This window comes from Nansenia antarctica (genome assembly GCF_963989245.1).
Source record: "Nansenia antarctica genome assembly, chromosome: 1".
Taxonomy (NCBI): domain Eukaryota; kingdom Metazoa; phylum Chordata; class Actinopteri; order Argentiniformes; family Microstomatidae; genus Nansenia; species Nansenia antarctica.
In genome coordinates this window covers 105511906-105537034 of record NC_137674.1, presented here as the reverse complement: position 1 = coordinate 105537034, position 25129 = coordinate 105511906, and the positions used below count along the sequence as shown (strand labels likewise).

At 45.6% G+C, this 25129-nt stretch overlaps 7 protein-coding genes across 7 annotated transcripts; all 7 read left to right on the top strand.

The window, feature by feature from the left end:
• Nucleotides 1-432: 432 nt before the first annotated feature.
• On the top strand, nt 433-807 carry LOC308167438 (histone H2B-like; the record flags this gene model as incomplete). Its single annotated transcript, XM_080541856.1, has 1 exon — nt 433-807. The coding sequence occupies one exon, from the start codon at nt 433-435 to the stop codon at nt 805-807; it is 375 nt and encodes a 124-aa protein (XP_080397982.1).
• Nucleotides 808-3309: 2502 nt separating this feature from the next.
• LOC308167197 (histone H1-like) lies at nt 3310-3975 on the top strand (the record flags this gene model as incomplete). Its single annotated transcript, XM_080541579.1, has 1 exon — nt 3310-3975. The coding sequence occupies one exon, from the start codon at nt 3310-3312 to the stop codon at nt 3973-3975; it is 666 nt and encodes a 221-aa protein (XP_080397705.1).
• A 777-nt stretch (nt 3976-4752) lies between these two features.
• LOC308167355 (histone H2A-like) lies at nt 4753-5139 on the top strand (the record flags this gene model as incomplete). Its single annotated transcript, XM_080541759.1, has 1 exon — nt 4753-5139. One exon carries the CDS (start codon nt 4753-4755, stop codon nt 5137-5139), a length of 387 nt encoding a protein of 128 aa, XP_080397885.1.
• Nucleotides 5140-6212: 1073 nt separating this feature from the next.
• On the top strand, nt 6213-6623 carry LOC308167343 (histone H3.2; the record flags this gene model as incomplete). The annotated part of the gene is made up of 1 exon (XM_080541747.1): nt 6213-6623. One exon carries the CDS (start codon nt 6213-6215, stop codon nt 6621-6623), a length of 411 nt encoding a protein of 136 aa, XP_080397873.1.
• A 14503-nt stretch (nt 6624-21126) lies between these two features.
• On the top strand, nt 21127-21438 carry LOC308167592 (histone H4; the record flags this gene model as incomplete). The annotated part of the gene is made up of 1 exon (XM_080542011.1): nt 21127-21438. The coding sequence occupies one exon, from the start codon at nt 21127-21129 to the stop codon at nt 21436-21438; it is 312 nt and encodes a 103-aa protein (XP_080398137.1).
• A 1645-nt stretch (nt 21439-23083) lies between these two features.
• On the top strand, nt 23084-23449 carry LOC308167688 (histone H2B-like; the record flags this gene model as incomplete). Its single annotated transcript, XM_080542126.1, has 1 exon — nt 23084-23449. A coding segment is annotated over one exon (366 nt), but the record flags the coding sequence as incomplete, so codon positions are not given.
• A 1044-nt stretch (nt 23450-24493) lies between these two features.
• On the top strand, nt 24494-24868 carry LOC308167515 (histone H2B-like; the record flags this gene model as incomplete). Its single annotated transcript, XM_080541932.1, has 1 exon — nt 24494-24868. One exon carries the CDS (start codon nt 24494-24496, stop codon nt 24866-24868), a length of 375 nt encoding a protein of 124 aa, XP_080398058.1.
• Between the last annotated feature and the right edge of the window lie 261 nt (nt 24869-25129).

Sequence of the window (25129 nt, the reverse complement as noted above, 5' to 3'; positions counted from 1 at the left end):
TAAGCCTTGTCTGTGAAACCGGCCCTTGGTGTTCTATGTATATCATTCTAAGGGCCAGTTTCACAGACAAGGCTTAAGCCTAATCCTGGACTAAAAAGCATCTTCAATGGAGATTTTACATTGAAAGTGTGATTTAGTCCAGGACTAGGCTTAAGCCTTGTCTGTGAAACCGGCCCTCAATCTTCCTCTTGACGTTTTCATGTTCATATCGCCATCGGAAACAAGGCAACCCGACAGCCGAGTGAAAAAGTAAGGAAGGGGTGGGGGGAGGAGCCCGCGCGTGCGCAGATAATGTATTTACCCGCGAGGCAGGCTAGAGCTTTGGAAGTGGATGTCAGCAGCCGCCTAATTTGCATAGCCCCACCTTTATATTAAGGGTGTGCGTTTGCCGCCTCTTCATTCGTTTCTTTGAAGTAACGAGCCACTACCAACATGCCAGAACCTGCGAAGCCTGCGCCCAAGAAGGGCTCCAAGAAAGCCGTCACCAAGACCGCCACCAAAACCGGCAAGAAGCGCAGAAAGTCCAGGAAGGAGAGCTATGCTATCTACGTGTACAAGGTCTTGAAGCAGGTCCACCCCGACACCGGCATCTCCTCCAAGGCCATGGGAATCATGAATTCCTTCGTCAACGACATCTTCGAGCGCATCGCCGGCGAGTCCTCTCGCCTGGCCCACTACAACAAGCGGTCTACCATCACCTCCAGGGAGATCCAGACCGCCGTGCGTCTGCTGCTCCCCGGTGAGCTGGCCAAGCACGCGGTGTCCGAGGGCACCAAGGCTGTGACCAAGTACACCAGCTCCAAGTAGTAGCTCTTCTGTTGCTTCACTAACCCCAACGGCTCTTTTAAGAGCCACCCACCCTTTCAACATAAGACCAATTCCATAGCGGGTTGATCTCGCGTGTTACAATGTTGTATTGTATCTGTTTAATGACTCGATGTTGTCATCTATAATGATTCATCTCCTTACTGAACGCGCCCGAGAATTGGAGCGGCTGTCTTTCTCCCCTTTGTCTATCAAATGAGCACGAAGTTACGTTGTGCACACGCATGTACACTAGAGACCAAGGCCTGCACCATGTCCACAGTATTTACCCTAACATAACACAGTTCAATACAGAAATCATTACAGCATAAACCCACAATATTTTTCCACCAAGGAGGTCCTCATCACCCTAAATTGACTTTCTTTCTGTAGATTGTTGCAACAGAGCCGGGGGACTATCATGCAAAATCTTACCGGGCCATCTACGGCCCATCAAAATCTAATCGTTCGAACGCTGTTGCTAATTGTTCGAACGTTCGACGTGTTCCACACTAGGGCCAATATCTGTCCGCCTGTGACGTCATTCTACTGCTCCACAGCAGATGAATGTGTGTATCTTAAACGGCGAAGACAATGTAATCTTCTTGCACTTGAATAGCATTAAGGTTGATGCAGGCTCACTAGTCAGCTACCTGGACAGAACCTCAAGAACCAATTCTGTAAACGAGTTCGGTCATGCATGTCTTTGAATTGTAATAATACCACTAGGTAGCGGGTTTTGTTTATGTAGTAGGGCTTTATATACAAAAATGAATTATTAATAGATCTACAGGATTTAACGGTCCAGCCAGCCATTTATACAGAATGCAATGATGAGGATAACAACTATAATCTATGATAAAGCGATAATCAAACACCGCCATGAACGACCTGCCCAGGTGGCGGGACACACCCAAGATGCAAACATGAATCAAATAAAAACAATTTGTGATATGGTAGAACATAGATTTTTATCTTTCCAACATTAAGTATCATTCTCATTCTCAGCACACCAAATGCTCTCTGCAGGACAGTGAATGCAGACTGTAGCTCAGAAAGAGCCTGGTCAGTCGTGGGGGCAATAGCATACTGTACAACAGTGTCATAAGCATATATATTATTGTATTATTGGTGAATATTAAAAAGAACCAGACCAAGAATTTACTTTTGTATGTCCAGTAAAACAGATTTAACACCATCATTTAAAACTCCTGATGGTCCTGGACTGAATCAATGTAAGACACGTGTAGACACCTAGCCTGTGCTATGGCCAGGTGTAAAGACAGATTGGTGTACATTTAGGTTACATTCAAATGTTAACGACAGGAGTGACTACAAAGCTGGTAATATATGGTGATTGATTGTGGTGAATTCCCCACATGTCTTGTCCATGAAGATAAGGGGAAGCTACTTTAGATGATTGACATGCAGCCAACGTCAAACTAGTCAAACAACTCGCTGCCTGTCTGTCTGTCACTCGCTCCTCAACAGCCTTAATACGATTAATACGAGGCTCAAGGACAGCCAAGCAGCGGCAGAACCATTATATTATATTATATTATGTTACATTACAAATGTGATGTAATTTAAACACCCCGGTCCACAAAGATCCACAAACACATGGAGAGAGGAGGCACGCTGACTACGTCACAATCGATAAACAACACATACATAAGCACATTTAATTTATTGAATTTACTTATTACTATTATTATTTATTTATTTACAAACAAAGTTATGATTGCAATTTCAGCTAGTTACCAACTAGTTTAGTAGCCGAACATATTCATCATAAGGCTGCTGATGTCCTCGACACAATTCTGGTGATAATATCGCAATTGATTCCTCAGAGTCGACATGCAGCAACCATAGTCTATCTATGGCTTTCACCTGTCTTGTCTAGATTGAATAGGAGGGAGAGGGACACCATCTGAAAAATCACCTATAGGGACAAGCTCTCAGCCCCATCCCCGCGACTGTGTTTCACGACCACCAAAATAGCTCATATTTATAACACCCCGCACCACATCGGGGGACCCTCAACCTTTGGACTCCCTCGCCAGACAACCTGGCAACCTGGACAACGAGTGCTGGTCCCAATCGTATGCAATTTAAGACACTTTAGGAGACAAATAACACAGGAAAAGCTGTGCGCACCGCTCCCTCCGACAGTGGAACGGTGGGGTTTTGATCGAGTCACAACAAAACTCACGAGGCCTTCGCGGCTCACATGACTTTATTCTAACCGGAGGCAAGTCTGCTCGCTGGCCCGTTTGCATTTGGACCTCAACTCGGCACCACCGGTGACCTTTGGCCCGTTATTCGCGAGGAGAAAACACAGGCGCCCGAATATTTCGGCAGCGACTGCTGAGCAGGGATGGTTGAGTCTACACGGTTCTCATGCCGCGTTTAAGGACAGCCCCCTGCTCCGGGTTGAGCTTCATTCTCACAGAGCAGCTTTGCAGACTAGTTGGTTTACCGGAACGAACGAGACTTTCTACAGACATGGCAGAAGTCGCACCAGCCCCCGCCGCCCCCGCGCCGGCCAAGAGCCCCAAGAAGAAGGCAGCAGCCAGGCCCAAGAAAGCAGCTGGCCCCAGCGTCGCCGAGCTCATCGTGACGGCCGTGTCCGCATCCAAGGAGAGGAGCGGCGTGTCTCTGGCCGCGCTCAAGAAGGCGCTGTCTGCCGGTGGCTACGACGTGGAGAAGAACAACTCCCGCGTCAAGGTCGCCGTCAAGAGCCTCGTCGTCAAGGGCACTCTGCTCCAGCTCAAGGGCACCGGGGCCTCCGGCTCTTTCAAGCTGAACAAGAAAGCCTCTGAGGCGGTCAAGAAGCCGGCGAAGAAAGCCGCCGCCCCGAAACCCAAGAAGGCGGTCGCAAAGAAGCCCGCCGCTGCCAAGAAGTCTCCGAAGAAGGCAAAGAAGCCCGCTGCTGTGGCCAAGAAGTCTCCCAAGAAAGCAAAGAAGCCCGCTGCTGTGGCCAAGAAGTCTCCCAAGAAAGCAAAGAAGCCCGCGGCAGTCGCTAAGAAGGCCACCAAGAGCCCCAAGAAGGCGAAGAAGGCCACACCGGTCAAGAAGGCTCCGGCTAAGAGCCCCAAAAAGGCCGTCAAGGCAGCCAAGCCCAAGGTAGCCAAACCCAAGGCAAAGAAGGCAGCCCCCAAGAAGAAGTAAACATTCAAAGGGTTCTGTCCGACACCATTTGTACCACTAAAAGGCTCTTTTAAGAGCCACCCACATGTCCATAAAAAAGCGCATTTTCATCCATGACGACAGAAAAAGTCAAGCGTATGTTTTAGAAAGTTAGTATTGTACTCCATATACACCACGGATTGACATTTACCTATACACGACAATATTGGTTATACTTATTCAGTGACATGATAGTAAGAAAGCAGATTGAAATGGCAGTAATGAGTGATTTGACATCTAGGCGTAGTTTACTTTGACGCTATAAAGTGCCACTCGGTAGATCTGTGTGAGGGGGTGGGGGGTTGACAGAAAACACAAAAACTGCTTATCAACACATTCAGATGTAGTTCCTCTTTCCAATACACCATTACATTTGAACAGAAATGTGCGGGAGATAACAGACAACTTTTCGCTGTTAAGTCATTCAGAAGTAGCAGAGAGAGCTGGGATAGCCTAATGCAATACACAACTTAGTATGTGGTAATAATAATAATAATAAAAATAAAAATGTGTATTATGTTCTATAGTATATACTAGTTTCGTTAATCATGGGACGAGTTTGAATCCATCTTTGATTTCTGCGCGCGAGACCGACAAAGACGGAAGTGAAACGGTCTCCGTTGATTGGATGAGGTGACATCGACCCGGTGGCCAATGAGAAGCCGTCAGGGCGAGCTATAAGAACAACGCTGAGAGCAACAGGAGTGTTATCGCTTGTTCTTTTCTTCAGCTATCACGAAATCCTACTAAACCGTCACCATGTCAGGAAGAGGTAAAACCGGAGGCAAGGCCAGAGCCAAGGCAAAGACCCGCTCCTCTCGGGCTGGACTCCAGTTCCCAGTGGGCCGTGTACACAGGCTCCTGCGTAAGGGCAACTATGCCCATCGTGTGGGCGCCGGCGCACCGGTCTACCTGGCCGCCGTGCTCGAGTACCTGACGGCTGAGATCCTGGAGTTGGCCGGCAACGCCGCCCGCGACAACAAGAAGTCTCGTATCATCCCCCGTCATCTGCAGTTGGCTGTCCGTAACGACGAGGAGCTGAACAAACTGCTGGGCGGTGTGACCATCGCTCAGGGTGGTGTGCTGCCCAACATCCAGGCAGTGCTGCTCCCCAAGAAGACTGAGAAGCCCGCCAAGGCCAAGTAAACGTCCCACCGCGGCTTCACCTCCTCAAACCCCCCAAAGGCTCTTTTAAGAGCCAACCACTTCTCTCTCCAAAAGTGCAGTCCGTCTCTCCCTCCACTGTTTGTCTGCGTTATGCGTGTTTCATGTTGTGAAGAACACTAGTTATGATTTCATGTACGAGGCAGAGAATGCACCCATACATATTACACAGCGTTGGGCAGAAAACATCCTCGTGATGTCACTGCCTCAGCATTAGAAATAACGTTCAGTCCTTCATAAGGTTTTAAACATCACCCCTTCCTTGTGTAGTGGACCTTGTTCTTCCATAATATAGTTTGCGTTTGTTTGGTTCATCATTTGTATGAACTGGGTGAGGACAACTAGTTATGAAACTTTAGATTAAAATTAGAGGACAACAATGATGAAATTATCGATTAAGAATAGAGGACAACAATGATGAAGTTATAGATTAAGGATAGAGGACAACAATGATGAAGTTATAGATTAAGGATAGAGGACAACAATGATTAAGTTATAGATTAAGGATAGAGGACAACAATGATGAAGTTATAGATTAAGGATAGAGGACAACAATGATGAAGTTATAGATTAAGGATAGAGGACAACAATGTCCACAACAGCAGCGAGATTAAAGGACGTCCAATGGAACACAACCCCCGTAAAGACAAAATAAGTGTCTGCACCACGCTTACACTGTTCTTGTTCATTTGTATTCATATAGTCGTACATTACATACTTTGTTGTAACTTCACATTTGTGTTGGCTTAAAAAATATATAATTTAAAGGATAGATTATCATTGACAAAATATATCGGAATTACATCTCTTTGAAGCCAACGGTTTGGGGGAGGGGCCAAACAAAGGAAGCGCGCGGCAGGGTTTAAGTGTTTGAATTTGTGGCGGCAATGGCGCGGACGGTGCTCGTGTCCAATGGCAGCCGGAGAAGGAGGCGCAAACGAGCCAATGAGCTCGTCTATATTCGCCAACCAATCGGGGCACGACTGGGGGTTTATAAATGTACAACGTTCTGTTGAGATTGGTTATACTCCAACTGAACGAAGGAAGATATTGTCATGGCCAGAACCAAACAAACCGCTCGTAAATCCACCGGCGGCAAAGCCCCAAGGAAGCAGCTCGCCACCAAGGCTGCCCGTAAAAGCGCCCCGGCCACCGGCGGCGTGAAGAAGCCTCACCGTTACAGGCCTGGCACCGTGGCTCTGAGGGAGATCCGTCGTTACCAGAAGTCCACCGAGCTGCTCATCCGCAAGCTGCCCTTCCAGCGCCTGGTGAGAGAAATCGCCCAGGATTTCAAGACCGATCTGCGCTTCCAGAGCTCTGCTGTGATGGCCCTGCAGGAGGCCAGCGAGGCTTACCTGGTCGGTCTGTTCGAGGACACCAACCTGTGCGCCATCCACGCCAAGAGGGTCACCATCATGCCCAAGGACATCCAGCTGGCCCGCCGTATCCGTGGAGAGCGCGCCTAAGATGACCACACCGATCTGAGAGGAAATCCCCAAAGGCTCTTTTAAGAGCCACCTCAATATTTCCCTCAAAAGGCGTGTTTCCATTTACCACCCGTGTAGGGCTTTAATCTATAGGTTATACGACTCAAATGAGTAGCCTGCAGGGATGCTGACCGTGCCATCTCGGTAACCGAAATACATGTAGGCCAATTCATAACAGCATAAGGCCTTAATGTGTGAATTCGTTGTGATGGTCTAACTATGATAAGTACTCCTTATGTAAAATAATCCGAAGTAAATCAGGGTCAGTCAGTGTATTCTGTAGATCACGGATTTTTTCCACACAAGGTCTGTGATTTACTTCGGCTAAAGCTTAATGGTGCTGGGAGGACATCAAAATGCGGTACCCCCAAAGGCTGTTATTAAAATAGATAGTATATACAGTATATATATATATATATATATATATATATATATATATATATATATATATATATATATATATATATATATACAGTGTTCAGACCCCTTCAATTTTCCACATTATGTGGTGTTATAGACTCAATTTAAAATGGATTAAATTAGAAGAATTTGCCATAAATCCACACACAATGAGCACATGATTATAAAAGCATGTTGTATTGTATTGAATATGTCAGGGTTATTAAAACACGTTAGGCTATACTGCATATGTGAATGAAATGTGCCACAGTATGTATTGTAAATAAAGTTTAATCTGATTTGATGGTTAGGGTCATTTGCATTGTACAAGGAAAACATTTAAATGTAGAAAACATTGAAAACAAATGTCCTATTTGCAATCATTGGATCATTCAAATGAAGATGACCTGACCCCAGGAATATGTAATAGAGGTCCAGTCTGACCAGATATGAACATCCTCTGACTGTTGACACCATCACAGGATTGGGCTTCAATAATCTCAGATTCTAGACTTCACAGAGAGAGCTCAATCTGAGAGTCAACCCTCTGAGATTCATTGAAGTGGGAAATAATTACATATTACTCTTAAAACCAAATCACAGAATACAGAATAGTAGGTTATGATAAAGCATCACTCACTTATGGGGAGCTCTAATATTACACAGCTCAGCACTGTCACCCCAAATAGGCCCAAAGACCCCTTCCAGCCCAATTGGGCTATTTTAGGTTGCATTGTGCTGGTAAAATTGGGCTTGGGCTGGTGGACAGAATTTGGCCTGGTTTCCCATGAAAAAAAATGTTTTAAAATAACTTGACAGAGACTGTGTTAACTGTGTTAAATATGCTGTGATCACCATGCTAATGTGTGTTTAATTGCAGACCATGCTAATGTGCAATTAACAAATTTTATTATATTGCCAATTCAATTGGGGGTTGGTTTTAAAAAGGCACATTCATTGAGACTATAGAGGATGTCACATGGAAATGGATTTCATATGATAATACGATATATATATATATATATATATATATATATATATATATATATATATATTCATGATTGAATTGAGGTTATCTTCCATGATCATATTTTGCCATTGCATTGACCAAGAAACAAGACTAAGCATTGTCATTACTTTCACTCAGCATTGCTAATCGAAACAATCAACAAATGTTATTTTTGGTATTTGAGCAGTCCCTTTGTTTACTCTATTCTATTCGTTTTTTATATGTATAATTATGATATATTCTATGCTATAATATTTGGTCTGGTTTTTATCAATTTGGGCGGATTTTGAGCACTTATTGGGCTGGTAAACATCAGACCAATCTGGCAACACTGCTGACCACTCCTCTCAACCTCCCAGTAACAGCGTCCAGACAGACCCTTACGATATCTAGCTAGCTAACTTAGCTAGTGCTAACAGCTGAACTGCAAAACGTATTCGCTTCATAACTTAGCAAATAACGTTACATTGATGAACAAAACATCCATTAATTGACTAAACATATCCATTAGGTAATGAATTCTAAACGTAATAACATAATTAATTAAAACCACATTTAACATTACCTGAAGAGGCTCCACACCGCACAGCACAAGAGACAGCTCAGCAGGCAAATTCAAATCTCTCCACGTGAAATAGGGTGCAACCATTCGGGTGCATGAAATAGGGTGCAACAGTTTAACAAAATTAAATAAAGATCCAATAATAAAAATACAACAAATTATATCAGTTGGTCTGTGTAACTGGGGTGGGAAGTAGGTTGGCAGGACTTTTTTCAACGGTGGCGGCTCCCTCCCTTTGTTACCATTGATAACTACGCAGCACATACCGAGACCCCCTATTGAATCTCTCTGGAGGCTGGGATTGGTACCTGTCTTTCCCAATGTTCACTGCATGGCGTGTGTCTCCCGAATTCACTGCATGGTGTGTCTGGGTCCAGTGTGAGCTCACAGGCATCTGGGAGAAGAGCAGAGACCAAATCAGAGAAATAAGAGGAGTAAGATATCGAGCCTGTTTTTCATGAGTCTCTTCCTCTCCTAGATCTCTCTAATTATATCTCAGGGTTTGTGGAGAGTATCAGTGGAGAGAGACTGTTAGCTACTTCAGGATAAAGAGACTCACCTTGTGAAAACTGGGCTCTGGTCTGGGGCTCTGGTGGTAGTAAGATATCCACTGCATTCACTACAGACACACAAACACATTCACAGAAAGAGAAAACATTCACATCATATCATATTACACACACATTATGTACTGTACACAAAGTGATGATTAGGACATTGGTCTGAAGTTAAAGGGACTAGACTAGACGTGGTCCAACTAAGGCCCATGGACCGGATCCGGAGATGTCTGAGTTTTAATCCGACATCTTTTAACCAAAACAATACATTTGATTCTGTTATGCCCTAATTAGTTTCAGCACAATATGAGGTCACATGCTATAAAGGTGAATTGTTGAATTTAATCTTTCAGTATAGCAGAACTCGTGTAGATGGCAGTAGAAGTAGGAGCCCCTCCCTGTTTCTGCTCAATCTTACAGTGTAGTGTGTATGTTACGGTACATGTGGAAAAACTAGGGTTAGGGTTAGGTGCTAGGGTGCTACAGTTAAGGTTAGGGTTAGGGGTAGGGGTAGGGTTAGACATGCCAGCATGTACCAAGTCAACGTAGCACATAACCCTAACCCTAGTTTTCACACATGTACCGTATTACCACATGTACCGTAACATGTAGACAAAGTCTGAAAATCAATGAATTAATGAATGAATGAATGGTCTTTATTGTCATTAATACAGTACAGGTACCATACAACGAAATTTAGGAGGGGGGGCTCCCCTGGTGCTAGGAAAAAAATACTAAAAACAAGAAGGGAAAAGAGCTGGTTTACATAAATAAAGGCTATATACACTATCCACTATACTATGCTACTATACTATACAAATAAAACACTGTGCTGTACTCTATGCTATGCTATAAATATCCTAACATTTCCTATCTCTGAACCTTATACCTTCCCCACCTTCCAACGCAGCCCCATTTCGTAGTTGCTACTTGTAAAAGATTTTTAAAAATAAACATTGTTTATTCATAAAATGCGGCTGATATTCTGTCGGCACCTATCAGCATTCATTAAAAATCCTCCAATACAATAAACATTTTATCTGTGTGTGTGTAAAATTCACTGTGAAAATACATAGGGGAGGAGTCGGGGCATGCGCAGATTATAGGCTTACCTAGGCTGCAGCCTAGGGCCACTACCACTAGGGGTAGTAAAAAAAAAAATGCGTGAGACTTGAGAGCCCTGAATATCCGGTTGTTAAGTCTGACGTCAAACGTGAGGTTTTGCCATTTCCGGGTTCAAACCAGAAATTCTCCGCACCAGAATACCAGTATACTACAGCGGTAGAATGACAGTTTAATCATTTTTTAGACTGGGATCTATTCATACAACAAGGGACACAGCACTTTCCCGTTTCCCCCATATTGTCAGGGTATTTGAGCCTCGGAAAAGCGCTATATAAATATAATTTATTATTATTATTATTGCTGCATTTCGAAGACAGCGCCTCAGCCAACTTTGGACCCGGAAACACGTCGCGACTTAACAACCGATATTCGGACAGACAACAGGAGAGGAGAGCAACAGAGAGACAGACAACAGGAGAGGAGAGCAACAGAGAGACAGACAACATGAGAGGAGAGCAACAGAGAGACAGACAACAGGAGAGGAGAGCAACAGAGAGACAGACAACAGGAGAGGAGGGCAACAGAGACAGAACTGAGGTGAGGTGAGCAACAGAGATACTTCAGGATGATAACAAACAGTTCAGTATGACAGAGACAACTAATAGAAAGACAACTGTATGATTATAGAGTTTACATGTTCAAGGAAATATTGTATGATAATAGAAAGGTACACTTTAATTTAATTAAAGAAGTAACAAAGAACACATTTATTATCACAATTGCATTGTGTTCCATGTCTTTCTCCATTGAATAAATAATGCCTAGTTGAATGGCTAAACAAGACAACTGTCTGGACAGTACTGCTAGAATTATTCACCTTACCGCTGCACAGATAGACAAAGGGTATAAGTCCATTCTGTTAACATTAGGTCTACTCTGCTAACAAAGACTATTCCAGTTGATTTGTCAGTTGTTGTGCATTATATTTTTGTTGTGTTTGCAGTTTGCCCTTTAATAAGTTATATATAAAACTAATTAAGTTATATATATATTCTCATGCTAAAATCGACTGTAAATCCAGATTTTAAAGTTGATATTCTTCCCCGTGGAGCATGCCCCCATAACCTGTGCCCCACCCAACATTTTTATCACCAGCCGCCACTGTGGTCAGCTATGACAGGTTTAGGCTAGTTAAGGATGACTCCAGGGTGCAACTGGTCTGAGTGACTTTTAATTAGTACATCTCTATCTCTCTCTCATTTTGGGAGGAGAAAGAAGAGATCAGAAGAGATAGAGTGGGAGAGCCATATAAGGCGTGTGCAAATAGGCGGGAAATTAAGTGTAGGTGGGAAGTGTTTTTTTTTAGCTGTTGAGCTGAGCAATCAGTCTGACTGCCTCAAGCTCCAGCAGATTGAGGGGGAGTACAAACCACTGGTCCCTGGGGACTACTAGTGGCGTTTTTCCATCAGCAGCCCAGCCCAGGTCGGTTCAGGTCGGGTCGGGTCACTTTAGCCCGCTTTTGATCAGTTCTGGTTTTCCATTATACACAACCGACCCGGACTAGTAGGAGGAGTAGGCGATAGTAGGCGTCATAACAGCGCGCCATGGTGGTGACGTATATTTTCACGAGACACAACACAGCAACAATACAGGGCTCGACAGTGCGACCATTTCACTCGCAATTGCGACAAAAAATACATCTGTGCGACTAGAGAAATAAATTCACGAGCACACTGTGCGAGTACAGATTTTTTTTTTTTTTTTTAATTCTAAAAATAAATCTGCGCGAACCGTGTGGCCACATTTTAAGCCGTCAGCCAGCCCGCTACGACCACGGGAAGTCATGTTAAAAGTGAAGTTACTTCTGTTAAACTGGCGCTAAGCTAACATCGCTAATCGCTAACTCCCTCCTGGGCCTTAAAGAGACAAGCGCCCTTTTCTCATCTCAAGCTTCATTAGCTTCATTAGCTCACCACATCTACAGATTTGGTCCCACACACTCCAGATTTGAACCCAAGGTTACAACCAGGGTTAACTACCCAGGGTAGAAAGTAGAAAGCTCTCAGACCTTCAGAACCCATTGAAAGTAGTGGAGGTACTCCAGAAGTCCAAATGCATCTCTAATCCTAGGAAACCCTAGGAAGCAAGTTGCCTAATGGCATGAAAATGCAACATGTTGTACTTGAGTGTGGCAGAGAGGTGGGACCCCCGGGGATGGTGGTGTGCTAACAGCTAGCCGCCGCAGAGGCACCGTGCTGGGCTGGCCACCTCCACATGTCACCACCCCGGGCAGCATGGGGCTGGGGACTGGTCATCTGGATGTGGGGTAGTTTAATACCCCTAGATGTGGAGTTGTCTGGCCACCGTGTGTGACTGATGTAGCCTGACCCAGCAGCAGGGAGGTGGGCAGCATGGAGACAGACCTTTGCATGGCCTGGCTGCGTCCTAACGATTCCCACCGTAGTTGGGTCAGACCACGCCCACGCCACGCCAACTTCTGGAATATGTAGGGGTGTTCTCTGTATCTTGTTCTTCACGTAACACGGGGTGCACGATTAGATATAGGTTACCCATCTATGTATGCAACTCGGCGGCGCTGAGTGTGCCGCGGGCCAACGGTCAATGTTCGCCGCGGGCACGGCCGCAAGCGGCCGGGCGCGGCTCTCATTGCCCTGTGGGCCCTGGAACGCGCGCCTATTCTTAGTGTCAGTGATTGTGTTTGTGTTTGAGAAAAAGAAAAAAAAAAACACCCCTACATATTCAAGAAGTTGGCGTGGTCTGACCCAACTACGGTGGGAATAGTTAGGACGCGGCCTGGCTGGGCTGCTAGCTGACAGACCTAGCCCTAAAGCCTGGCTGGGCTGCTAGCTGCTAGCTGACAGGCATGACATGGATGAATGAATGAACATGCTGCTAACCAGGAGAACTTGACACAGCTAGTTACCATAATACAATGCCATCAACTCTGCGTCTAGTAGGGCTGTAGGCATGGGCCAATGTGTGATTTTGGTGCAAAAATTGCAAAATCACTAATAAAAATGTGTTATAATTACATTTTTCACTGTGCTCCTAAATTTCTTTGTGTGCCCCTAACATTTTTCATTTAGGAGCACATGTGCTCCTAGTGAAAAAGGTTAGCGTAGAGCCCTGCAATAGCAGACTGGAGGAACTTGCAACTATCCTATGCCTTTCCCTCTGCATGTGGTATATTATTAACCATGGTTTTTGGGAGAGAAAAGAGAGAAGACAGAAGAGCGAAGACAGAAGGAAGGATACTCGAAAGAGGAATGCTGGAAAGAGAAATAAACTTATGTGGGCTATCGTAAGGAGATGGCTACTTTACCTCACTGTAGCATCATTGTTATGTTCAGCATAGAGACGGCTACTGCCTGATTGTCTGCATGTTTGAATCATTTCTATTGGATTTTGTTCTGCACATATGTTGTTCTACACATAATAAAGTCATGTTTTTTTAACCCTTAAAACCACTGCCTTCACTTGTCTGCTTTATGAACTGTAGTATCATTGTGTGCCGTGTTATTCACGGACAAACACGGTGCCGTTTGCGGGTTAATAACTTCGGTTTACCGTGGGTTAACATTCAAACGTGTCCGGATAGAGGAGAAGACAGGGAATCCAAAACCATTTGAATGGTGTAGATCCTACTCTCCTATCACCGTCGACACAGCGCGGAGCGAATTCCCTGTTAAAACGTTTCTCTGTCAACGGGCTGCACTCTCTCTATATATTTCGGGCTAAACTGTGCAGTGTAGCCGGCGTCCTGGTTCCTCCAGCAACCGGACACTTCCATAAATAACAACAAATATGTAATATGTAAATATGTATAATACCACGTTCATTGATAAAATGACGCCAGGGATGGAAAGGGGTGAAAGGGGATGATGAAGCTCTGGACTACGGAACGGCAGCACAATGGGGGGAAATGCGATAAGAATTATGTCAAAATGCAGCACCATCATGCACAGATCAGCCTTAAAACATGTAACGTTAGATATATATCGTTATACAGGGAGCGATGTATTTCTACGGAAAGGCTGATAGATTGTAGAATCTTCTTGTCGGTAAAACGATGGAATCAATCTATTGAGGATTGTGATCTTAAATGCGTTGTCATCTCATGATAGATTAGGTGCACACTGCACAGCATACACGATTTGACAAGGAAATAGGATGTTCAACACGGGTTGGAATCTCTGTACTTGATTTATTAAGACAGTCAGCGAATGGTTCATCAGCACAGTATCTCAGCATCGGCATTCAACGACATCATCATACAGACAGGCTGATAGATACGAGTGCAGCGCTGTCTTGCTGGTAGTCAAATATATTTATTTATACAGCATATGGATGTTACGTGCCTGTTAGCCTACTTGCCGCTTTCAGTTCTAGTAGATTTGTAGTTTAGATCTCGCAACCAGGGATTGGGAAGCGATGTATTTCTACGAAAAGGCTGACTGACGCGGGGCTCCAATCTCCGCGTTTATAGAGTGCTCCAAGCGGTGCTGCGAGCAGCAGCAGCGGGTGAACTCCCGGTTCATCGAGTTTACGGTTAAAAGCATAACTTCTCGGGGTGTCAGCGCAGTGGTTAAGGGCTCAAAATGACCGTAGACCGATGGTGAAGTTAGCAAAGGAGTATTGTGTTTGTACCACCTCCACAGCCGGTGTTATTCACGGGCAAAGACGGTGCATAATAGCGATTTTTGTGTTGTGCTTGTTGTAAACAAAAGTTCTATGATTCATTGAAATGACATTAAACTAAGATAATACGATGGTCAGCATAATTTTTCAAAATCTTTATTAATAAGCTATTACAGAAACTGTTGTGACATTTTCCAAGAGCGAATGTGGTATTTCAAGATGGCGGTTAGTGAAGAAAATCTATGAACATGGGATGACGATTTCCATTGACCAATCAATGGTGTGCAGCGTCATACGTCACACGCAGCCTGGCAAAAAGATCCGGATCTAAAAATGTAGACCCTGGTCTCGAAGGGGAGCTAAAGAAGCGAGCTGAACCGACCTGACGCGACCTGGGACGACATATGAAAAAGGGGAAAAGAAGCAGGCCGAAGCGGGCTGGCCCGGGCTGGCCTGCTTTGGCCCTGTAATGGAAAAGCGCCAGGACCATTGCACCCTTTGCCAGCAGATTCGCAATCTCCTCTCAGAGTGCCCTTGTCTTTACCGGGCAGGGCAAAACAGTCTCTCTCACCCCCCCTGAATAAATAAATAAATAATTCAGTCATTGGCTACCTATAGGAGTAAACCAATAGGAGCAGAGCTCTCCTATGGGGCAGAGCTCCACATAATAGAACAGTTGAGCCTACATTTCCTACTACAACATTGCTAAAAGATTGAAATGGTTGCAGTCATAATAGTGTCTAAATTTGACCATGTGCTGAAAGGTATGGCTATTTGAACTGATAACAGAGCAGGATGCACACAGACAATAAAAAGTTGGATAACAGCTTATAACGGCAGCTGTTACCTGCACAGAAGTTTAGTAAATCCTTAAATTGTCCTTGTAGGAGCCTATATCAAATAAGATATTTCAGTGTGTGCTTTCCCCCTCCTCTAATGGTCAGCTATGACAGGTTTAGGCTAGTTAAGGATGACTCCAGGGTGCAACTGGTCTGAGTGACTTTTAATTAGTACATCTCTATCTCTCTCTCATTTTGGGAGGAGAAAGAAGAGATCAGAAGAGATAGAGTGGGAGAGCGTGTGCAAATAGGCGGGAAATTAAGTGTAGGTGGGAAGTGTTTTTTTTTAGCTGTTGAGCTGAGCAATCAGTCTGACTGCCTCAAGCTCCAGCAGATTGAGGGGGAGTACAAACCACTGGTCCCTGGGGACTACTAGTGGCGTTTTTCCATCAGCAGCCCAGCCCAGGTCGGTTCAGGTCGGGTCGGGTCACTTTAGCCCGCTTTTGATCAGTTCTGGTTTTCCATTATACACAACCGACCCGGACTAGTAGGAGGAGTAGGCGATAGTAGGCGTCATAACAGCGCGCCATGGTGGTGACGTATATTTTCACGAGACACAACACAGCAACAATACAGGGCTCGACAGTGCGACCATTTCACTCGCAATTGCGACAAAAAATACATCTGTGCGACTAGAGAAATAAATTCACGAGCACACTGTGCGAGTACAGATTTTTTTTTTTTTTTTTAATTCTAAAAATAAATCTGCGCGAACCGTGTGGCCACATTTTAAGCCGTCAGCCAGCCCGCTACGACCACGGGAAGTCATGTTAAAAGTGAAGTTACTTCTGTTAAACTGGCGCTAAGCTAACATCGCTAATCGCTAACTCCCTCCTGGGCCTTAAAGAGACAAGCGCCCTTTTCTCATCTCAAGCTTCATTAGCTTCATTAGCTCACCACATCTACAGATTTGGTCCCACACACTCCAGATTTGAACCCAAGGTTACAACCAGGGTTAACTACCCAGGGTAGAAAGTAGAAAGCTCTCAGACCTTCAGAACCCATTGAAAGTAGTGGAGGTACTCCAGAAGTCCAAATGCATCTCTAATCCTAGGAAACCCTAGGAAGCAAGTTGCCTAATGGCATGAAAATGCAACATGTTGTACTTGAGTGTGGCAGAGAGGTGGGACCCCCGGGGATGGTGGTGTGCTAACAGCTAGCCGCCGCAGAGGCACCGTGCTGGGCTGGCCACCTCCACATGTCACCACCCCGGGCAGCATGGGGCTGGGGACTGGTCATCTGGATGTGGGGTAGTTTAATACCCCTAGATGTGGAGTTGTCTGGCCACCGTGTGTGACTGATGTAGCCTGACCCAGCAGCAGGGAGGTGGGCAGCATGGAGACAGACCTTTGCATGGCCTGGCTGCGTCCTAACGATTCCCACCGTAGTTGGGTCAGACCACGCCCACGCCACGCCAACTTCTGGAATATGTAGGGGTGTTCTCTGTATCTTGTTCTTCACGTAACACGGGGTGCACGATTAGATATAGGTTACCCATCTATGTATGCAACTCGGCGGCGCTGAGTGTGCCGCGGGCCAACGGTCAATGTTCGCCGCGGGCACGGCCGCAAGCGGCCGGGCGCGGCTCTCATTGCCCTGTGGGCCCTGGAACGCGCGCCTATTCTTAGTGTCAGTGATTGTGTTTGTGTTTGAGAAAAAGAAAAAAAAAAACACCCCTACATATTCAAGAAGTTGGCGTGGTCTGACCCAACTACGGTGGGAATAGTTAGGACGCGGCCTGGCTGGGCTGCTAGCTGACAGACCTAGCCCTAAAGCCTGGCTGGGCTGCTAGCTGCTAGCTGACAGGCATGACATGGATGAATGAATGAACATGCTGCTAACCAGGAGAACTTGACACAGCTAGTTACCATAATACAATGCCATCAACTCTGCGTCTAGTAGGGCTGTAGGCATGGGCCAATGTGTGATTTTGGTGCAAAAATTGCAAAATCACTAATAAAAATGTGTTATAATTACATTTTTCACTGTGCTCCTAAATTTCTTTGTGTGCCCCTAACATTTTTCATTTAGGAGCACATGTGCTCCTAGTGAAAAAGGTTAGCGTAGAGCCCTGCAATAGCAGACTGGAGGAACTTGCAACTATCCTATGCCTTTCCCTCTGCATGTGGTATATTATTAACCATGGTTTTTGGGAGAGAAAAGAGAGAAGACAGAAGAGCGAAGACAGAAGGAAGGATACTCGAAAGAGGAATGCTGGAAAGAGAAATAAACTTATGTGGGCTATCGTAAGGAGATGGCTACTTTACCTCACTGTAGCATCATTGTTATGTTCAGCATAGAGACGGCTACTGCCTGATTGTCTGCATGTTTGAATCATTTCTATTGGATTTTGTTCTGCACATATGTTGTTCTACACATAATAAAGTCATGTTTTTTTAACCCTTAAAACCACTGCCTTCACTTGTCTGCTTTATGAACTGTAGTATCATTGTGTGCCGTGTTATTCACGGACAAACACGGTGCCGTTTGCGGGTTAATAACTTCGGTTTACCGTGGGTTAACATTCAAACGTGTCCGGATAGAGGAGAAGACAGGGAATCCAAAACCATTTGAATGGTGTAGATCCTACTCTCCTATCACCGTCGACACAGCGCGGAGCGAATTCCCTGTTAAAACGTTTCTCTGTCAACGGGCTGCACTCTCTCTATATATTTCGGGCTAAACTGTGCAGTGTAGCCGGCGTCCTGGTTCCTCCAGCAACCGGACACTTCCATAAATAACAACAAATATGTAATATGTAAATATGTATAATACCACGTTCATTGATAAAATGACGCCAGGGATGGAAAGGGGTGAAAGGGGATGATGAAGCTCTGGACTACGGAACGGCAGCACAATGGGGGGAAATGCGATAAGAATTATGTCAAAATGCAGCACCATCATGCACAGATCAGCCTTAAAACATGTAACGTTAGATATATATCGTTATACAGGGAGCGATGTATTTCTACGGAAAGGCTGATAGATTGTAGAATCTTCTTGTCGGTAAAACGATGGAATCAATCTATTGAGGATTGTGATCTTAAATGCGTTGTCATCTCATGATAGATTAGGTGCACACTGCACAGCATACACGATTTGACAAGGAAATAGGATGTTCAACACGGGTTGGAATCTCTGTACTTGATTTATTAAGACAGTCAGCGAATGGTTCATCAGCACAGTATCTCAGCATCGGCATTCAACGACATCATCATACAGACAGGCTGATAGATACGAGTGCAGCGCTGTCTTGCTGGTAGTCAAATATATTTATTTATACAGCATATGGATGTTACGTGCCTGTTAGCCTACTTGCCGCTTTCAGTTCTAGTAGATTTGTAGTTTAGATCTCGCAACCAGGGATTGGGAAGCGATGTATTTCTACGAAAAGGCTGACTGACGCGGGGCTCCAATCTCCGCGTTTATAGAGTGCTCCAAGCGGTGCTGCGAGCAGCAGCAGCGGGTGAACTCCCGGTTCATCGAGTTTACGGTTAAAAGCATAACTTCTCGGGGTGTCAGCGCAGTGGTTAAGGGCTCAAAATGACCGTAGACCGATGGTGAAGTTAGCAAAGGAGTATTGTGTTTGTACCACCTCCACAGCCGGTGCATAATAGCGATTTTTGTGTTGTGCTTGTTGTAAACAAAAGTTCTATGATTCATTGAAATGACATTAAACTAAGATAATACGATGGTCAGCATAATTTTTCAAAATCTTTATTAATAAGCTATTACAGAAACTGTTGTGACATTTTCCAAGAGCGAATGTGGTATTTCAAGATGGCGGTTAGTGAAGAAAATCTATGAACATGGGATGACGATTTCCATTGACCAATCAATGGTGTGCAGCGTCATACGTCACACGCAGCCTGGCAAAAAGATCCGGATCTAAAAATGTAGACCCTGGTCTCGAAGGGGAGCTAAAGAAGCGAGCTGAACCGACCTGACGCGACCTGGGACGACATATGAAAAAGGGGAAAAGAAGCAGGCCGAAGCGGGCTGGCCCGGGCTGGCCTGCTTTGGCCCTGTAATGGAAAAGCGCCAGGACCATTGCACCCTTTGCCAGCAGATTCGCAATCTCCTCTCAGAGTGCCCTTGTCTTTACCGGGCAGGGCAAAACAGTCTCTCTCACCCCCCCTGAATAAATAAATAAATAATTCAGTCATTGGCTACCTATAGGAGTAAACCAATAGGAGCAGAGCTCTCCTATGGGGCAGAGCTCCACATAATAGAACAGTTGAGCCTACATTTCCTACTACAACATTGCTAAAAGATTGAAATGGTTGCAGTCATAATAGTGTCTAAATTTGACCATGTGCTGAAAGGTATGGCTATTTGAACTGATAACAGAGCAGGATGCACACAGACAATAAAAAGTTGGATAACAGCTTATAACGGCAGCTGTTACCTGCACAGAAGTTTAGTAAATCCTTAAATTGTCCTTGTAGGAGCCTATATCAAATAAGATATTTCAGTGTGTGCTTTCCCCCTCCTCTAATGGTCAGCTATGACAGGTTTAGGCTAGTTAAGGATGACTCCAGGGTGCAACTGGTCTGAGTGACTTTTAATTAGTACATCTCTATCTCTCTCTCATTTTGGGAGGAGAAAGAAGAGATCAGAAGAGATAGAGTGGGAGAGCGTGTGCAAATAGGCGGGAAATTAAGTGTAGGTGGGAAGTGTTTTTTTTTAGCTGTTGAGCTGAGCAATCAGTCTGACTGCCTCAAGCTCCAGCAGATTGAGGGGGAGTACAAACCACTGGTCCCTGGGGACTAGGACCATTGCACCCTTTGCCAGCAGATTCGCAATCTCCTCTCAGAGTGCCCTTGTCTTTACTGGGCAGGGCAAAAAGTCTCTCTCACCCCCCCTGAATAAATCAATAAATAATTCAGTCATTGGCTACCTATAGGAGTAAACCAATAGGAGCAGAGCTCTCCTATGGGGCAGAGCTCCACATAATAGAACAGTTGAGCCTACATTTCCTACTACAACATTGCTAAAAGATTGAAATGGTTGCAGTCATAATAGTGTCTAAATTTTACCATGTGCTGTTGTAAGGAGTCAATCTTATCAGACCATTCCAAACATCTTGATTAATGTTATGTTCTTTTACTGATCGTGAGTGTGTGTGTGTGTGTGTGTGTGTGTGTGTGTGTGTGTGTGTGTGTGTGTGTGTGCGCGTGCGATGTCCTTTTGCTTCAAGGAGTGCCCATAATGCCAAACGTTGTCCCTAGCAGAAGCTCCTCCCTCTACAAAAATCCCCCACAAGAAAAAAGAAAAAAAGAGGCAAGCGATAGCGCGCGCTTCGTGTACAGCCTGGTCTCAATCACGTCCTCGTAGCTGAGATAAATTCACCCCACAACTTCACCGAAGCCATAATCTTACTGAACTCAACATGTCTGGAAGAGGAAAAGGAGGAAAGGGACTCGGAAAAGGAGGCGCCAAGCGTCATCGCAAGGTTCTCCGTGATAACATCCAGGGAATCACGAAGCCCGCTATTCGCCGCCTGGCTCGCCGTGGGGGCGTCAAGCGTATCTCTGGTCTGATCTACGAAGAGACCCGTGGTGTGCTGAAGGTGTTCCTGGAGAACGTTATCCGTGATGCCGTCACCTACACCGAGCATGCCAAGAGGAAGACCGTCACCGCCATGGATGTTGTCTACGCTCTGAAACGCCAGGGACGTACTCTGTACGGCTTCGGCGGCTAAACTATTCGGAAACTCAACCACCCCCTACAAAAAACAACGGCTCTTTTAAGAGCCACCCATCTCCACACAAGAGAGTTGATTCCATTATTATAACACATTTTGTCAGGCCTTCAACGGGTTTATTCAATTATGTACGGGTTTAGATGTCATGAAAAAAAAACATACGTTGCCAAATCAATGTTAACGCAAGTAAATGCGTAGTCTTGGCTTTCCACGACTAGAAATGACCATCCCACATGTGCACTCTATAAAGAAAATGGTTACTTGGATTATTACGCACACAACACAGTGAAGCCCCTTTTTCTATTGCGCATCTAGTGATAATAATGCATGCCCTTGTCGTACCATCCCAAAAGGACAATTCCTGGTAGTAATCGCTAGGCTGGTTGGGAGTTTGGGGGACTTGGGGCCGGTTTCACAGACAAGGCTTAAACCTAGTCCTGGACTAAATCACACTTTCAATGTAAAATCTCCATTGAAGATGCTTTTTAGTCTAGGATTAGTCCTAAGCCTTGTCTGTGAAACCAGCCCTGGGTGTTCTATGTATATCATTCTCAATCTTCCTCTTGACGTTTTCATGTTCATATCGCCATCGGAAACAAGGCAACCCGACAGCCGAGTGAAAAAGTAAGGAAGGGGTGGGGGGAGGAGCCCGCGCGTGCGCAGATAATGTATTTGCCGCGAGGCAGGCTAGAGCTTTGGAAGTGGATGTCAGCAGCCGCCTAATTTGCATAGCCCCACCTTTATATTACGGGTGTGCGTTTGCCGCCTCTTCATTCGTTTCTGAGAAGTAACGAGCCACTATCAACATGCCTGAACCAGTGAAGCTCACTCCTGTATCTTTTCAGGCACATGTCATATCCAGCTCTGACACCTACCCAGGCTTCCAGACCCAGGAGCAGAGACCGGCGGGAACCACCACGTCACCCCAGCACCAACCCCAGGTTCCAACTCAGCGACCCCAAACCCCCTGTTCCGGGCCCCCCCCCCCCAACTCCAGGCCCCCAGCTACAGGCCCAGTCCCCTACCCGCCAACCCCCAACCCCCAGCCCGGAACAAGCTGAGAAGAGCCAGGGAGCTTTTTCCCTGGATAAGCTGTGTACAGGTTTTTCGCCTCTGCTTGCCTGCCATGCGCCGAGCTCTCTGGGCCTCTCCTCGGGGGCATCCGGTCGGCCTGCGTGCTCGATCTGCTCCGCCGCTGGGGCGCCTGGTCCGGCTAGCCTCGTGAAGGGCTACAGGAGTCTGAGCCTGGTGGGCTGGGCCGGATGCGCCGGTGGTGGGGCGGGTCGGGTGAGTCGGGTGTGTGGGGTCCCTCGGGGGAGGGAGGTGGGGGAGCCACGGCTTTGCACTGGTGGGCAAACTGGATAGTAGTCGCTCTACAACTAGAGGGCTGCAGGGGAATTTTTTTCCCGGATGCACAGCGAACAGGTTTTTTACCCCTGCCTCCTACCGACACTGGAACCTGGACACTGAACACTGAACACTGAACATTACACTACACTGGACAATACACTGAACACTGAGCACTTTAGTTAGTTTAATGTTGGTTGTTGTTGAATGTAATGTCTTTAATGTCTGATTGTTTGATTAATTGATTGTATACACGGTGTTGCGTTTTTATAAAAACCAATAAAAAACACCTGAACCAGTGAAGCCAGCGCCCAAGAAGGGCTCCAAGAAAGCCGTCACCAAGACCGCCACCAAAACCGGCAAGAAGCGCAGAAAGTCCAGGAAGGAAAGCTATGCTATCTACGTGTACAAGGTCTTGAAGCAGGTCCACCCCGACACCGGCATCTCTTCCAAGGCCATGGGAATCATGAACTCCTTCGTCAACGACATCTTCGAGCGCATCGCCGGCGAGTCTTCTCGCCTGGCCCACTACAACAAGCGTTCTACCATCACCTCCAGGGAGATCCAGACCGCCGTGCGTCTGCTGCTCCCCGGTGAGCTGGCCAAACACGCAGTGTCCGAGGGCACCAAGGCTGTGACCAAGTACACCAGCTCCAAGTAAACCGATTTTCGTCTGTACTACTTACCCCAAAAGGCTCTTTTAAGAGCCACCCACCCTATCAAAAAAGAAAGCAATTCCATAGCTCGCGTGCTACAAATCAGTCGAATGTATATGCTGTACTGATTGTGTGTATTGTAACAAGTAAAATGTATTTATACAGCACCTTTCCCAGACCAAGGGTCACAAAGTGATTTACATAACAAGAAAGAAAACACAAATAAAACATACAAGACTGAAAGCCACAGCATGTTAAAACAGGCAGAAAGCATACATAACATAACAAGCATGTATATGGCATATGTATCAATTACTCGATGTTACAATGTTCAAAGACTCCAGTCCTTGAACGCGCAGGAGGTTTTGCGCGCCTTTTTTGTCCCTCACTTGTTTGTTGCTCACTAGTTGTCAAAAACGGTTTCCGCTATTACTATAATGGACAGGAGTGACTACACTGCATACATACGCATGGCCAATTTCTCGGGACAGGTGGATTTAAAATAAATAATAAATATAATAATGGTTTAAACGGCGTTCACATGTGGATAATGTGGTCATGTCAGTGTGACAAGTCAATAAAAGAGCAATTCCATAGTGATTTGAGCTGACGTGTTACAATGAAGTCGACGGTATAGTAGATATTATATATTACTGGTGTTTAATAACTCGATGTTACAATCGTCAATGACTCCAGTCCTTACGTGGTATCCCTCCCAAATACCTCTCAATCCCCACTATCTCCCAGTACAGTTTATCCACAGTAAATAAGTTAATAATACAAACATGTAATTCTTCCTTTTTCTAGCATTGTGACTGCCTGGTCCTAGCATAGATGTATTTTCTTATGATGACTGATGGATAGGTGATTCTTAGACAACCTGGCTAACTGGACAACGAGTGTTTTTTCAAATGTTGTTCAGAACCAGACTCGACCAATAGAATCTAGTGTCAGGAGTCTTCTACTTTGCATAGCTCCCTTTATATAGCGGCTGCACTACCTCCACCCATTTATTCGTTTCTGAGAAGTAACGAGCTGTTTTCATCATCATGCCTGAGCCAGCGAAGCCAGCGCCCAAGAAGGGCTCCAAGAAAGCCGTCACCAAGACCGCCACCAAAACCGGCAAGAAACGCAGAAAGTCCAGGAAGGAGAGCTACGCCATCTACGTGTACAAGGTCTTGAAGCAGGTCCACCCCGACACCGGCATCTCCTCCAAGGCCATGGGAATCATGAATTCCTTCGTCAACGACATCTTCGAGCGCATCGCCGGCGAGTCCTCTCGCCTGGCCCACTACAACAAGCGTCGTACCATCACCTCCAGGGAGATCCAGACCGCCGTGCGTCTGCTGCTCCCCGGTGAGCTGGCCAAGCACGCCGTGTCCGAGGGCACCAAGGCAGTGACCAAGTACACCAGCTCCAAGTAAACAGATTTCCGTCTGAATTACTTACCCCAAAAGGCTCTTTTAAGAGCCACCCACCCTATCAAAAAAAGCAATTCCATAGTGAGTTGAGCTCGCGTGCTACAAATCAGCCGAACTTATGCTGTACTGATTGTGTGTATTGTAACAAGTAAGTAAACTGTATTTATACAGCACCTTTCCTAGACTAAGGGTCACAAAGTGCTTCACATAACAAGGAAGAAAACACAAATAAAAACAATACAAGAGTGAAAGACACAGAGGGTT